The sequence below is a fragment of the Anomaloglossus baeobatrachus genome, chromosome 8 (genome assembly GCF_048569485.1).
Source record: "Anomaloglossus baeobatrachus isolate aAnoBae1 chromosome 8, aAnoBae1.hap1, whole genome shotgun sequence".
Classification (NCBI taxonomy): Eukaryota; Metazoa; Chordata; class Amphibia; order Anura; family Aromobatidae; genus Anomaloglossus; species Anomaloglossus baeobatrachus.
Window position 1 is genome coordinate 153,889,518 of NC_134360.1, and position 15,857 is coordinate 153,905,374.

Below are 15,857 nucleotides of genomic sequence, written 5' to 3' on the forward strand. Positions count from 1 at the left end.
CACTTCTGGAGCAGCTGCAGGCTGCTAAACTTAGGCTGGGGAATGCCCCTTTACCATGGGCCCTCCCAGCCTCATAATACTAACCCCCAGCCATCAGCTTTACCTTAGCTGGTTATCAAAAATAGGGGGGACCCTACACCATTCTTTTAAATAATTTATTTAAGTAATTAAAAATAACATTTTGAGAGCTCCTTTATTTTTGATAACCAGTCAAGGTATAGCTGACACCTGAGGGTTGCAGCCTGTTTCAATGAGCTTTATTAACATACGAACAGTACCCGAACTCGAAACTTGGACACAAACTTTTTTAAAAGTCCATGTTCGAGTCCGGGACACAGACACATGGTGTCAGGTATGAACCCCGAACTTCACAGTTCAGATTCGCTCATCACTAAATCTAATATCACTCTAAAATTATTCCTGTTGCTCACAACTTCTACAATCTCTAGCCACTGGTCTCAAGCCCTAGTATGATTCTTCCATGTATTCAGCACACAACAAATTCAAAACACTTGTTTTCTTTTCACCACTTCCCAAAAGTTACTCGGGTATAGATTCCCTGTCAAACTCACTTTTGGATGCAATTATTAGGAAATCTGCAACTGGAAAGGAGGGAATACATCAACTGATTATTGGTTATGGCAAGTAAATGCTTGCACAAAACATTCAATCAAATGCAAGACATCATTAAAACATCAACAATGCAAAAACAGGAAAGGAGGTGGCGAAAAGGAACTAATCCCTTGTACCACTGACATTATCAGTCCAAAAGCAAATGAATTGGGTTATCAATACATAAACAATTATTTTATCGGACATACAAGCAGCCCATAATTTGACTGCCACTACAATGAAAAACTTAAACAGTGTTAAAGGGGTGTTCCCATCTCCAAGATCCTATCCCAATATGTAGTTGGTGTAATAATTAGAAGATTAGCAAATAACTCCAATTGGAAATGTAGTCTAGTTTTCATGATAAGCGGTCACTTACCTCAAGTGCAGGTATGGCAGGAGCTTAGGTATCCATGGTTACAACCACTGGCAACTAATTAACTGTCCCCCTTGGATACCTAAGCTACTGTAATGCCCTGCACATGAAGAAAGTGACATAGCTTTTCAGAAGGACTATAGTACAATTCTAATTGGAGGTATTTGCTATTATTCTTAGTATAACACCTACTACATAGTGGTATAAGATTTTGGATATGGGAATGCCCCTTTAATTTTCTTGTAAAATCACGGTACTCAAAAGGACCATAAGTTGAACCCAAACCATCAGCTGTATCTGTGTACAAATGCAAATCAACATTAAATAACAAAAACTCTTCACATAACACCCTGCCATAAAAAGTCTGCAAAAAAAGCCTGCCATACCAGCAAATCCTGCTGCACACTTCTCTGGGTAAGGAATTGGCTAAACTGGGTAAGGAATTGGCTAAAAGATAGGAAACAAAGAGTAGTCATAAATGGTACATTCTCTAAATGGGCTATAGTCAGCGGTGAGGTGCCGCAGGGATCTGTGCTAGGACCGATTCTTTTTAATCTCTTTATTAATGACCTTGTAGATGGGATTGATAGTAGAGTGTCAGTCTTTGCTGATGACACCAAACTATGTAGGATATTAAAAACTGAACTTGATAGTACAATATTACAAAAAGATCTGGATAAGATGTCAGAATGGGCAGAGACTTGGCAAATGAGATTTAATGTTGATAAATGTAAAGTAATGCACCTAGGACGGAGTAATCCTATAACTGCGTATACATTAAATGGAAGTAAACTTGGGACTACAGAACAGGAGAAGGACTTGGGTATTCTTATTACAAATAAGCTGAGCAGCAGTACTCAATGTCAGGCAGCAGCTTGTAAGGTCCCATTTGGAAATATGGGATCTAGTTTGGGGTCCACATTTTAAAAAGGACATTCAAAAGTTAGAGTCAGTTCAAAGGTGGCTAACTAGACTACTACAAGGAATGGAAGGCCTCCCATATGATGAGTTAGATATGTTTAGCTTAGAAAAAAGACTTCTCAGAGGAGATCTCATTTATATGTATATATACATGTGTGGTCAATATAAAAGACTGGCACATGACTTATTTCTTCCAAAGACAATACTAAGGACCAGGGGGCACTCACTGCGAATGAAAGAAAAGCGATTCTGGCAGCTAAATCGGAAAGAGTTCTTTACAGTGAGAGCAGTCAGATTTTGGAATGCCGACCACAAGAGGTAGTAATGGCAGATAATATAACAGCTTTTAAAAAAGGACAGGATGATTTCCTCAGTACACACAATATTGTCAGTTATAAGTGACTTAGGGACAAAATGTAGAATTGGTGGAAGAATGTTGTACTAGATGGATCTAGGTCTTTTTTCAACCTATGTATCTAAGTGTAAAATGTCCAGTATGCCATATTCTTTTATTTTTCAATGATATTAGCCTATAGAAAACCCACCTTATTGGACTAACCCAAAAAGGAAACACCAACAACCTGATTATTGACTGTATTTGCTGCAGGGTCACTTCTTATGCCCAAACCACTACATTACTAGTAAAGGTCAACGATTCCTATGTATCTACTGGATCATGATAAACAAATTCTTGGGAATCTATCTCAGTAGCCAAGAAGGCCTATTTTGGCATTCGGATCTCCATTTTCTACTCTGCTGTTGGCACCCCAATCTACAACATACAGTAAAAGATCTCAAAGTTCTCAAGAGATGCGAACAAACTCCAGTAGTATCAAGACGCACTAGCCAAAAATCATCCACGTAGTGAAAGTCTGGTATCATACTAACAAATCAAGAAACCAAGTAAACAATTCAAACTAATTACAGCATATCGAACAGTCTGTTGGCAGTAACATGTCCACACCAACAGGCATCCAACAGGAAACTTAAAAGATGAACAATGCTATCATGAACCATTAAATACCTGTCTTCCATACAAAAGGATAAATTGTAATTCGGAGGGAAAAACCCTCCCAGATTACCAGCAACTCAAATTAACCCTAGAAAAACCAGAGAACAGAGTTAAATGCTGAAAAATATTTGATTTATTGAGATGAAAATCACAATGAAGTGCAACCGTGCAAGGAAGATATTCAAGTAAGAACAGGAAGAAGGAACTGGCAAAAAAAGTCCAAACAAGTCCTGCAAAATAAACATACAAATACAGCAACACCAGTATGGGGTGACAAAAAAATATTAATAATGCAGGATAGCAAGATACACCACAACCGGACCCCTGGCAAGCTGAAGAGCTGCATGCAGAGTAGTAATAAGCAATAGTAACTACACAACTAAACATGAGTAAAGAAGAAAGCCCGCATGTAGCCCTGAGAACTGGAACAGTATGTATGGTATGGACAATGCTAAGAAAGGTAATTATCTAAATGGAGCATGAACCAGTAACTGAAAAAAGGCAGATTCTATATCAAAATTTGCTATTAAGACAACTTTACGTATCTCAATTCCTCTAACGATATGCCAAAGGAAGTAGGACTAACTGCCGCTACCTATTAAGAAATTACATCGTCTACAGAGTTCCCTTATGGAAAGGATAGGTGATGAATCTAAGTGAATTTGCCAGGCAAATTAATGGAGAGAGCTGTACATGTGTGTCTACTTCTCCAGTCACAGCTTTGAGTCATGGAGTAACTTTTTTTAATACAGTATAGTAGTCCAGTGGTTGGCACTGTTGTTTTACAGTGCTGGAGTCCTGGGTTCAAATCTCAACAAGGACAACATCTGCAAGGATTTTGTGTGTTCTCCTAGTGTTTGCGTGGGTTTCCTCCCACATTCCAAAGTTATAGCAAATTTATACTGAGTCCCAAAGGGGACAGCTATGATAATGTCTGTAAAGCGCTGTGGAATTAATGGCGGTATATATCAGTGTAAAATAAATAAATATATATGTTGGTCTCATTGTTGATGTAATGCTACCACCAGGGGCTGCAGGTACACAGGACAAATGTAGAGCTCCTAGGTGTAATGCAGTGTCTGCCCACTAGATGTCACAAGAAGCTAGACGGGGAGGTAGCAGAATGTTCAAACACACTGAGAGTCAGAGCCGGTAGGTCACATCAGTGCAAAGAGGTAAAAGGAGCCGACGTCACATGGAAGCCTAAGGTCGGTAGCCAGGAGGTAACAGGTATCAGGTACAGATGGGGAGCAATACTGTAGCCAGAGAGCAAGCCGGGGTCAGAAGCCGAAGGGATACGTGAGTACAAAGGGGGGAAGCGGGACTGAGGGATCAAGACAAGCGAAGGGTCAGAGAGTCAGGGAGCACAGACAAGATGGAAGGAGCGGTGGACAGGGTAGGGTAGTCGGGGTAGCGGGACGAGGATCAGAACGAACTCACGAGAACCAGAAGCGCACACTGCAGGGCAGACACTATCACTTGCGACATTCTGGGAGAAACCACCCAAAGATAAGGCAAGGCAATTACCGGAACGAGACACCGAACAAGCCCCACCCACCGTCAAGGACCCGAAAAATACAAACAACAGCGCAATAGACAAAACCTAATAGCTCTGCAGGATGCAGAGCCAAAGGTGAATCGTGACAGGAGAAAACCATATCTATCATGCATTTATAGCATATGTGGTTATGTTTTTTTCAAACTGAATGGTCCACACCAAAATATGGAGATGTGACCGATTTTGATCCAAATCATGCATCAAACTCACCATTGCAAGTCTGGAAGAAATCAGACAGCTCTCGGTTGCCATCCATCAGTGTGCACTGCGTGTGCTGTATGATTTTCATGTGTGTTTGAAAGGAGAAACTTGAGAAAACGTTTAGTACGGTAAAAAAACCCAGATAAAACAGATGGTAACATTGACACACTGACCAAACACTGACCAAACACTGATGCAAATAAATCCATTTATTGTATATGAGAAAAATCACTGAATAAATCCTTACTCTGTATCTTATTTTCCTCACTTTTCCTTAGATGACTTTACATAATTTTCTGTTTTTAGAAAAAAACAATACCCGTTAAAAAACATTGTTTTGAAAATGAGAAGACTTGACAGAAAATCAATCACCCCAATAAAATAATCAATTTGTCAAAAAGCTTTGAACATATTCTACAACTGACATATAGTAAATTTAAAGTACATTTAAAATTTATGCACTAACAGCAACTGATCATTTTGTTTATTACTTTTGTTGGTTTTTAAATAAAATGAGATTTACCTTTTTTACTGCCATTTGTAGAAGATATTCCGTGACTAGTTACAAAAGCAGAGCTAAGGAGAATAAAAAGCTCCAGGGACATCATTCGGCTTCCAGCACAAGAGTGTAGCTGGCAAAAGAGTTTTACGAAATGTCAAGATTACTTATCCTGTGTGATATTTCCTGTTATGACATAATATGGAACTCTAGAATAAAAAATACTCTATGTTTTTACTTCACTTTCGATTTCATAATAAAAGTCAATAAAGTAATGGTACAGTGGCTTGAATGAGGCCCTTCACTGAGATTGCCCGAGCAGAGGAAAACCTCTTTGGGCTGATGAGCAGATCTGACAAAAAATTTATTTGAACATTCATGTGGATTTCTATAAGGTTTTACAAGGAAATTTGATTTGCACAGAAGTTATTCTCTGCAAATTTAGAGGAAATCTGTCAGTAGAATTAAGCCTCCTAAGTAGAGATGAGCGGTCCTGCCAAGAATCGGAGCATTAAGGATTGACGATCCCGCCAGATATCGCAATCGGACAGACGATGCTAGGTAATCTGATTGTCGAGCCTAGCCGAATCCATTATATTCACCCATTAAGTGATGTGTTGTAATATAGTATGCACATGTGTGTGTGGGAGGCTGAAAAAGAAAGTAAATAAAAAAGGGTTAAGACCCGCAACACACATCCGTTTTTTTTGTACGTGTGCGGTACATATTTGCACGTACCGGAGACACGTACACACGGAGACCCATGTTATTCAATGGTAGATGGCACACACACGTAAAATCACACGGAACGTGTGTCGACATGTCCGTTTTTGGCTGGAAGCACGCAGGCACGGACCCGCTAAAGTCTATGGGTCCGTGCCTGCACGGACCGCACACGGAGTATGTCCGTGTTCAGCACGTTTCGTGCGTGTGCGTTTTTACACTAGCGATCTTATTTTTATTTTTTTTTTAATTAAATTCAGTATACTTACCTTTTTTTCTGCTGTTCTCAGTCATACTTTCATTGGCGCTCGGTTTTTTTCTTCCCCCGGCTCATACCGCTCCCCGATCACCAGCGCGGCGAGGAACAGCTGTGCAGAGAATACGCGGCAACAATTACTTTGAATATGCCGGCCGCTCATTAATCAATCTCGTATTCCCTGCTTTACCCACCAACAGACGCCTGTGATTGGTTGCAGTCAGACACGCCCCCCATGCTGAGTGACAGGTGTCTCACTGCACCCAATCACAGCAGCCGGTGGGCGTGTCTATACTGTGCAGTAAAAACAATAAATAAATAATTTAAAAAAACGGCGCGCGGTCCCCCACAATTTTAATACCAGCCAGATAAAGCCATACAGCTGAAGGCTGGTATTCTCAGGATGGGGAGCCCCACGTTATTCCCTTTATTAGCTGCGTGGAGCTGACAGGAGCGGCGGTGTCTTCTGCAGCTCTGGTCACCTTCATGTAGCACAGCTGGAAGCGATGCTGGACCATCCTGGATTACGCCGGACATGGAGGGCTTTTTCGGGCTTATAAAATTGGTGAACAAGGCAATTTGTTAGTGTTTTTTTTTCTAATAAAGGATTGTTGGGGTGTGTGTGTTTATTTACTGTAACTTTTTCGGAAGGGTCTTGCGGATACTGTGAAAGATGTTATGGTGGCACTTCTTATCCCTTCGAGTTTCCATGTCTCTATGACCTTAGCCATTCAGATTTATAGACGTTTCCGCGAGCGCAAAACGATACGTGCAGGTTAGGGAAGATCGATACCAAAATATTCGACTGTGTGAAAATCCGACGAATAGGTCGTTGCTATTCGACTATTCGCGAATACTCGATACGCAATGTAAATCTATGGGAAACCCGAATAATTTCACGTTGGACCAAACGGTGAGCTGTGGTGACTGAGGAAAAGGCTGACATGGATGGGAAAAGGCTGAAACAGTATGGGCACAGCCTGTAGAAGGTGCCTGACTGCATATCTGGTGTCTTGGAATAACGTGCTCAGAGCAGCACCCGACTTTTACGTAGTCGCCAAAACAGCTCTCAAACCAAAGTAAAAGAGGGGAAATTAATAAGAAACAGTTTTTAGTGCCTAATCACTTTAATAAAGCGTAAAATCAAGCCCCAACCTAAAAAAAAATACTTTAGCATATGTTCACACGTTTCATTTTTTACATTTTTCTCCCTTTTTCGATTAGAAAGGGCTGTAATTTATAAATTATATTGGTGTCTGTGTCGCACCTCCTTTTTTGGGACACATTTGACAGCACTTTAAAAGGTCAGCTACAATGTGCCCCTTGGGATGTTGGCCTTGCCCTCCTCCTACACCAACACCACTGGCTCCAGTGGCCCGCTATTCAAATGTAGAAAGGGCCACTGGCTGTCCTCAAATCTCAGACTTCTTAGGGCCCTCAGGTGGGCCCTGTTACATACATTGGGGAGGGATGGCAGTCATTTATAGTTTTCTGCGTCCCCATGTCATTATTGTGAAAGTTTGAATAAGTACTCCATAACACTTTACAGTGCTATTGCCAATGTGGCCATTTGGGTGTTGGCCTTGCCCTCCTCCTCCACCAACACCACCGTCTCCAGTGGCCCTCTATTCAAATTCTATTCAAATTACCCATCCTTAAAAACCCTCTCTTGACCCATCCTCTGTGTCTAGCTTCTGCCCCATATCCCTTCTCCCCTATGCTTCAAAACTACTGAAACAGCATATCCATCTTCAACTATCCTCATACCTCTCTTCCTGCTCCCTCTTTGACTAGCTACAATCTGGCTTCCGACCGCATCACTCTTCTAAAACTGCCCTAACTAAAGTCACCAATGACCTACTAACTGCCAAAGACAAGCGACACTACTCTGTCCTCCTCCTCCTGGACCTGTCCTCTGCCTTCGACACAGTAGACCACTCCCTCCTATTACAGATTCTCTCCTCTCTGGGCATAACAGACTTTGCCCTATCTTGGATCTGTGACGTCCCTGGACTATCAGGTCATCACAGAGTACTGCACAAACTGCCCTTCCGTGCAGTATTCCAAGTCCCTCAAGGTTCTGGGTCCCTATCTTACAGTGTTGCCCCCAACAGCAAATCAAATCCTAGATACACACTGCACCACACCCATCAGGCACACCAGTGGATGGCTTGAGCGGAATAGAGTCGCCCACCTGGGGGGTCAGGGAGGAGAGGTGAGGAGTGTAGTGAGTCTGAGTACTGTTTGTCAGTGAGAGGAGTGGAGTGAAGTAACCCTCGAGCTGTGAGGAGCTCAGAGGAGGTTGGGAGTGGTGGCTCCCCGGAGAAGCTGTCTAGGTTGCAGACAGTAGTCTGGACCTACAGGAGTCGGACCCCCGGTCACAGGGGATTGCGGCTAGGTGCCTGGACCTGTCAAGGAGGATGGTCAGCAGCCTGGCGCTGTCACCGGTCCGGGACCGAAGGCACGACGGGGTACATGGACCCTAGGTTAGGGAGAAGCTTCAGGCAACCCGGCAATTAACCTAAGGAGAATGGAGTCTTTATGATCTGTTTCCACCCGGTCCAGAATCGTGGCACTAGCGCAGCGAGGGGGTTAGGGCCTTCCATAGAAGCAGTCCAAGAAAATCCCAAGCGTGAGCCCTGAGAGCAGGCTCCCCCACTTAGCCACAGTGGGGAGCGGGGCCCGGAAAGTTTCAGACTACTAGGCCACTACGTTGAAGTTAAACTTTGTGCCACGGCGCAGCTCACAGATCACCAGGCAACACTGTAGGGGACGGGGCCCGGACGAGCTCCCCTCAAGCGGCAGTGATACCCAGAGACTTTTATTACCCAGTTGTCAGCATCTGCTTAATGACTGAGTGAGTACCTGAGTGACCCCTGCATCCCACGGCATTCCACCGAGTCCTGGGGCCTTCCCCTGCCCGTGGAGGGCAACGACACCTTGCTGCCCCACTTCATCACCCCGGGTACTCCCATTGGCACCAGCGGTGTCCCTTCATTACCATACACCACGGGTGGCGTCACAAACTATAACTCCCCTGTAAATAACTCCCCCCTTTTACATTTCGAAGTGGCCACAATCCCCCGAGTCCGGAGACCCTCGAGCCAAAAGTCACCCCGCGGACTCGAGCAATTCGATCCGCTGCAGGGGCGGCACAGATCTCTTCATACCTAATCGACCAAACTTTTAGCATCTCCCACTCTCACACCACCTCCTCATCCAACCCTCTATCCGTTGGTGTCCCCCAAGCTTCAGTTCTTGGACCCCTGCTGTTCTCCATCTACACCTTCTGCCTGGGACAGCTCATAGAGTCCCATGGCTTTCAGTATCATCTCTATTCCGATGATACTCACATCCAACTCTCTGGACCTGACATCACCTTCCTACTAACCAAAATCCCACAATGTCTCTCTGCTATTTCATCCTTCTTCTCTGCGCGATTCCTAAAGCTTAACATGGACAAAAAAGAATTCATTGTCTTTCCTCCTCCTCATTCAACTCCTCCACCAAGCCTATCCATCAGAGTTGATGGCTGCTCACTCTCCTGAGTCTCACAAGCTCGTTGCCTTGGAGTAACCCTCGACTCTGCTCTATCCTTCAAGCCGCACATCCAAACCCTCTTCACCTCATGCTGACTACAACTCAAAAATATCTCCCGATTCCATGCCTTCCTTAACCAAGAATCAGCAAAATCATTAGTACATGCCCTCATCCTCTCCCGCCTCGACTAATGCAACCTCCTGCTCTCTGGCCTCCCTTCCAACACCCTTGCACCCCTCCAATCTATCCTGAACTCTGCAGCCCGCTTAATCCACCTCTTCCCTTGCTATTCCCCAGCCTCACAACTCTGCCAATCCCTTCACTGGCTTCCCATTGTCCAAAGACTCCAGTTCAAAACATTAACCATGACCTACAAGGCCATCCACAACCTGTCTCCTCCCTACGTCTGTGACCTAGTCTCCCGGTACCCACCAGCACGCAACCTAAGATCCTCACAAGATCACCTTCTCTACTCCTCTCTTATTTCCTCTTCCCACAATCGCATACAAGATTTCTCCCTTGCCTCCCTGATACTCTGGAACATTCTACCCCAGCATATCAGGCTCTCTCTTACCGTGAAAAGCTTCAAGAGGAACCTGGAGACCCACCACTTCTGACAAGCCTACAACCTACAGTAACCCTCAGTCCAGTACACCACTGCGCAACCAGCTCTGTCCTCACCTATTGTACCCTCACCCATTCCCTGTAGACTGTGAGTCCTCGCGGGCAGGGTCCTCTCTCCTCCTGTACCAGTCTGTTTTGTACTGTAAATGATTGTTGTACTAGTTATTATGTATACCCTTTTTCACTTCTAAAGAGCCATGGAATTAATAGCACTATAATAATAAATAATAATAATAATAATTATTCAATAATGTCTGTTTTATGGACAAATGAACGCCACGTTGGGACATCAAAGCTGATGTCGTTGATGATGATTGCAACCTGCCAAAAGCAGCTTGGGAGCATGAGGCATCATCGTCTGCTTCCTAGACCACAGTTTGTGAAGCATGCAGCACCGTGGAAGTGGCAGTTGTTTCACTCTGGGACTCAGGCTTTATTCCACTAGCTAACACCGAGGATTTAAAAAAAAAAATCAGTTTCCCCAAGGGGGAATGGTTCAGACACCGTGGAGCACAGCATCAAAAGTACTTCCAACTGCTTTTTTTTTAAAAAAAATGGGGAGGATTTGCAACAGTGCATAACATGCCAAGAAGTTAAAAAAAATTCTGATTCCGCAGGGGGCCATGTGTAACACACCGTGGAGCACAGCATCAGAAGGTACTTCCAACTGTTTTGTTTGTTTTTTTTTAAATTGGGAGGATTTGCAACAATTCATAACATGCCAAAGAGTTTAAAAAAATTCTGATTCCGCAGGCGGCCATGTGTAACCGTGGCAATGAGGCAGACGGTGGTTGCCGCCTGCAGGAGCCGGGAAGACGGCTGGTGGAACTGTAAGGGACCGGGACAGGGTAGTGGCCCGCCGGTACCGAACCGGGGAGCCAACTGGAAACCGGAGCACCAGGAGGGGTACTCAGACCCAGAATGAGGTCCAGAAGCCACTGGATCACGTCAAATTCACTGATTGAAGTCTGGACCTTAGGTCCTTTCCCGTCCCAAGGCCCGAAAGATGGCAACAGCCCACCGAGGGGGATAGAAAGCCACCGCAAAGGCAGAGAGATCCCACGGGCCAGCGCCTGCAGCCAAACGGGTTCCCCGACACACATCAAGCCGGGGAGCAGACTACCGTTGCTGAAGCATAGGAAGTCAAGTTCTACCACAGAGGTGCAAGAAAAAGGCGGGCACCACCAACCTGAGAAAGGGGCAAAGCGCAGCCGGCTGCGGGCACCGACCACCATCCTTTTTGGTTTACCAGAGACGCCGGTGTATCTGTCAAAGTGAGCACAACAATGCCCTCGGGCCGCGCACCGCACCACACCATCTTGCCCGCACCTCACAACCACCGGGCCCCGGGACCATCACCCCCTGCCCATGGAGGGCTCAACTCCAGGCTGCATAACATCGTCCCCAGGAGCCAAGTCAATGACAGCGGTGGTGTCCACATTCACCACAACCCATGGGTGGCATCACAAACTTACACACTTAAATTCCACGGCCTCGGCCGTGAACATTCCCCACCGAAATCCCTACATGGAGCGCAAACTCCCCTTCAGAGCGACGTGCTCGAGCCACCCACCGACAAGCACGGACAAGAGCATCAATAAAGAACACAAATAGAGACTGCCTGACCAATTGTTATAGACAGTTTATCCTCGAAAGTGGTTGTGCCAGTGCATAATGTACAAAAGCTTGAAAAATATTGGCCTGGGTGATTGGGCCGAACAATTAAATAGCAGAAGCATAACAAGTTAGATTAGTCATGTGGTCTCATTAGATCATAGAAGACAAAATAGTCTTGAATGAGAAACAATGGAACTTATTTGAACTTAAGAAATACAAATTTTGGGGCCACAGTTATTATTGGGTCTTGTTAATAGGCGGCCTGAGATACTCTGGGGCAATCCATCTATGGTTCATTTTGATCAAACTGTCTGCACTTTTCGTGGATAGTCATGTGCGAGTATCTGTCATTATTGACCCCGCTGAGCTGAAACCACGCTCAGACAACACACTCTCAGCAGGGCAAGCTAGAACTTCCAAAGCATATAAGGCGAGGTCTGGCCAAGTGTTGAGCTTGGAAACCCAATAGTTAAAGAGAACTGTAGACTCTGAAAGCACACTGATATGGTCACGTGCATAGTCCCTCACCATCATACTTAACTGTTTCCTCCTTGTCATGGTTGCCCCAACCGGTATCTGATTCGAAGTTGACGGTTTGTGGAAAATGGACCAGTTTTGGCACATTAGTCCTACACCTGTGTTGCTCCTCCTACTATGCATAGCCCTCTCTTGTAATCCTGTTGCATGAGATCACATGCTACCTCTGACGCCAGCATTATCTGAGGGTAATCATTTCATCAACTGGTCCACTACAGCCCTCTTGAATGTTTCCGTAGTACAATCCTTATTTGCCTCGAGAAGAAGTGAAGCAAATTTGACTTTGTAGCGTGGGTCAAGGAAGCTACATAACCAGTATTTGTTGTCTGCCAAAATGTGGACTAGCCGACAGTCCTGAGAAAAAAAGTATGACATGAACTGTGCCATGTGTGCCACACTCCGAACTGGAAACCTTTGTGTGTCACTGCTAAGAATACATTCTGTCTCCCTAAACCTCCTCTCCTCCTTAGTCTGTCTCTCCTCCTCAGGCCATCCATGCTGGATAGCCCTGAAGCTTGGGTTGTCAATCGATTGGTTAACAATTTCAAAGCATTCCTGTTCTTCATCATCCTCTTCATCCTCATGATGCTCACCAAAGGTGGCCTGAGCCTGTTGGCCGAGGTTCTGCAGATTACTAGCAACCATTATGAAGTCTGGATCCATAGACACCTAGGGTGCATTAACACTTTGGTCAGTCAGACCATCCAGAGAGGGTTTCAATAAACAAATCAGTGGAATAGTAATGCTGATAAGTGCATCATCACTGCTCACAATGTTGGTACAGTAATCAAAAGTCTCTAGTACCTGACAAATGTCTGCAATCCATACCCGCTCTGCAACACTTATGTCTAGAAGCTGCATCTGACGGGCATGTTCCAGCTGGAATTGGGATACTGCCCTCTGCTGCTCATGGATCCTGGCCAACATATGATAGGTTGAATTCCATCTCGTAGGGAGGTCACATATTAGTCCGTGACAAGGCAAGTGTAAGCGCTGCTGCAGCAATGCTAGGCCAGTAAAAGAGGGAGATGACATGCGGAAATGGGCACTAATATGTCATACCTTGGTAAGTAGGTCTGGTATCTCAGGGTATTTTTTGAGAAAGTGCTGAACTACTAAATTTACAATGTGGGCCATACAAGGAATGTGTACAAGCTTTCCAAGCTTTAAAGCCGCCACCAGATTATGACCATTATCGTACACTACGATCCCTGGACGGAGCCACTCATCTGTCTGCTCAGTTATTGCTTTCAAAAGCATAGGTGCTGTGTGCGATTTGTCACCGATACAGATGAGCTTTAGTAGAGCGTGTTGCCACTTAGCTGCGGCAGTATTGCCAAGATCCCAGCTGGGGAACCTTTTCAACGGTTGGACACCGGCGGATTTTGAGGAGGATGTACAGGAGCCAGATGAAGAGTAGGAGAAGGAGGGAGCTGTTGCTGTGTAGGAGGCAACTGAAACTGTGATTGAAGTGGGGCCCGCTATTTTGGGTGTGGGAATTATATGGGATGTTGTCGGCTCAGACTCTGTACCAGGCACCACTAGGTTCACCCAGTGTGCCGTCAGTGAGCCGTAGCATCCCCGTCCACTTCCGCTTGTCCATGTGTCTGTGGTTAAGTGGACCTTTCCTGTTATGGCATTGGTGAGAGCCTGTTTGATGTTTATGGACACGTGATTGTGGAGTGCTGGTGTGACGCCCTGGCCTATCAGGTCGTCACAAGGTTGCCGTGCAATCTGCCCTTCTGCATGGTACCCGCTCCTCCTTGGTTGTGGGTCCAGTCCCTTTGGTGTTGCTAAGAACAGATATACACAAATCCTGAGGAACACTCTGCACCACACCCACCAGACACTCATTGGGCAGCCTGAGGGGAATAGGGCCACCCAGATGGAGGGATGGTAGAAGGAAGGCCAGAAGTGTCAGTTGTGGTGGAAAAGTGCCAGTGAGCAGTGACAGGAAAGGTCACACTGCGGAGCTGGGCTCCTGTACCCGTCCCAGGTGCCAGACGTTGGCCTGGCCTGGAAGGAGCTGGTACCCCGGTCGCAGGGGGTAGTGACAGGGGGCACGGTACTGCCACGGAGGGCCATGTGCTACAACCGGGCATGGGCCAGGGCACTACGGGCTACGCGGACCCTAGGCTGGGAAGTAGCTTTATGCAGCACAGAAATTCACCTGACGAGGGCGGAATCTTTATGAACCGCTCTCCACCTTCTCCAAAATCGTGGTACTAGCGCAATGAGAGGGATAGGACTTCTCAAAACCGTCCAGAAAATCCCAAGTGTGAACCCTAAGAGCAAGCTCACTTTGCTAGCCATGCAGGTGAACGGGACCCGAGTAGTTTTAGGTGAAAAGGATCCACCAAGTGTAAACACAGTGCCAAGGGACAAGGCTTCAGACCAACCAGCAATGTCAAAAGGGCACGGCCCCAACGTGTTCGGACTAAGGTTGCAGGGCGTTCAAGACTTTGGTTTACCTGGCATCAGTGTCAGCATCTCTGGACTGTGTGAGTACGTTTTTTCCCCTTTGCTTCCAACGGGTCCCCAGCCTGCCATCACCGAGCCCCGAGACACCTTCCCCTTCCCACGGAGGGGTTAACATCAGTAGCTGCCATCCCATCACTCCCTGGCGCTTCCCCTCTCTCCTAAACGCAGCAGCGGTGGTATCCCATTTTACCACAACCCGTGGGTGGCGTCACGAACACTATCCAATCCACCCTTTCTCACCCCCTTTTTTTTATTTTCAAGAGGCCGCGCGACCCCGCCTCGGGTCCGGAGACCCCTTGAGCCACTGTGGATCCAGATCCGAGCAGCCCGTCAGCTATTGCGGGGGCAGCACACGGGGATGGCACAACAAGCAAATTAGTGGCGGCTAGGCACAGAGAACCAATGTTCTTCCACCGCCAAAATGTCGCGGAAAGCATCTGTTCCCACAAGCCGATACGGCAACATCTCAAGGGCTATCAATCGTGCAATGTGTGCAGTTATGGTTTGTGCCCTTGGGTGCATAACGGGGTATTTTCACTTCTTTTCAATGGTCTGTGGTATGGATAACTGAATGGAACCCTGGGACACCGAAGCGGATGTGATCGATAATGATTGAGTGTGGCCAACATCAGGTTGGGAGAAGGAGGCCTCAGCAGCACCTTCTTGCACACGAGTTTGGAAAGCAGGCAGCCCAGGGGAAGTGGCAGTGTTTTGAGTCTGGAAATCATGTTTTTTACCTTTAGCTGTCAACCACCTAGTGGTGTGCTTGGCTAGCATATGGTTTCTCATGCTGGAGGTGCCCAAGCTGGAAGTATTTCTGCCTCTGCTAAGCTTGATCTGACAGATTTGAAAATGGCAACCATTTGGTCCAAAGGACTCTTGGAAAAAACTCACACACAA

At 45.9% G+C, this 15,857-nt stretch overlaps 1 protein-coding gene across 1 annotated transcript in view; it reads right to left on the bottom strand.

The window, feature by feature from the left end:
- Positions 1-5,309, bottom strand: part of LOC142249309 (coagulation factor XIII B chain-like) — a 165,637-nt gene extending 160,328 nt beyond the window's left edge. Inside the window, exon 1 of the mRNA XM_075320943.1 lies at positions 5,204-5,309. Within this exon, the coding sequence (XP_075177058.1) occupies positions 5,204-5,288 (85 nt within the window). The 5' untranslated portion in view covers positions 5,289-5,309. The remainder of the gene's footprint in view (positions 1-5,203) is intronic.
- Between the last annotated feature and the right edge of the window lie 10,548 nt (positions 5,310-15,857).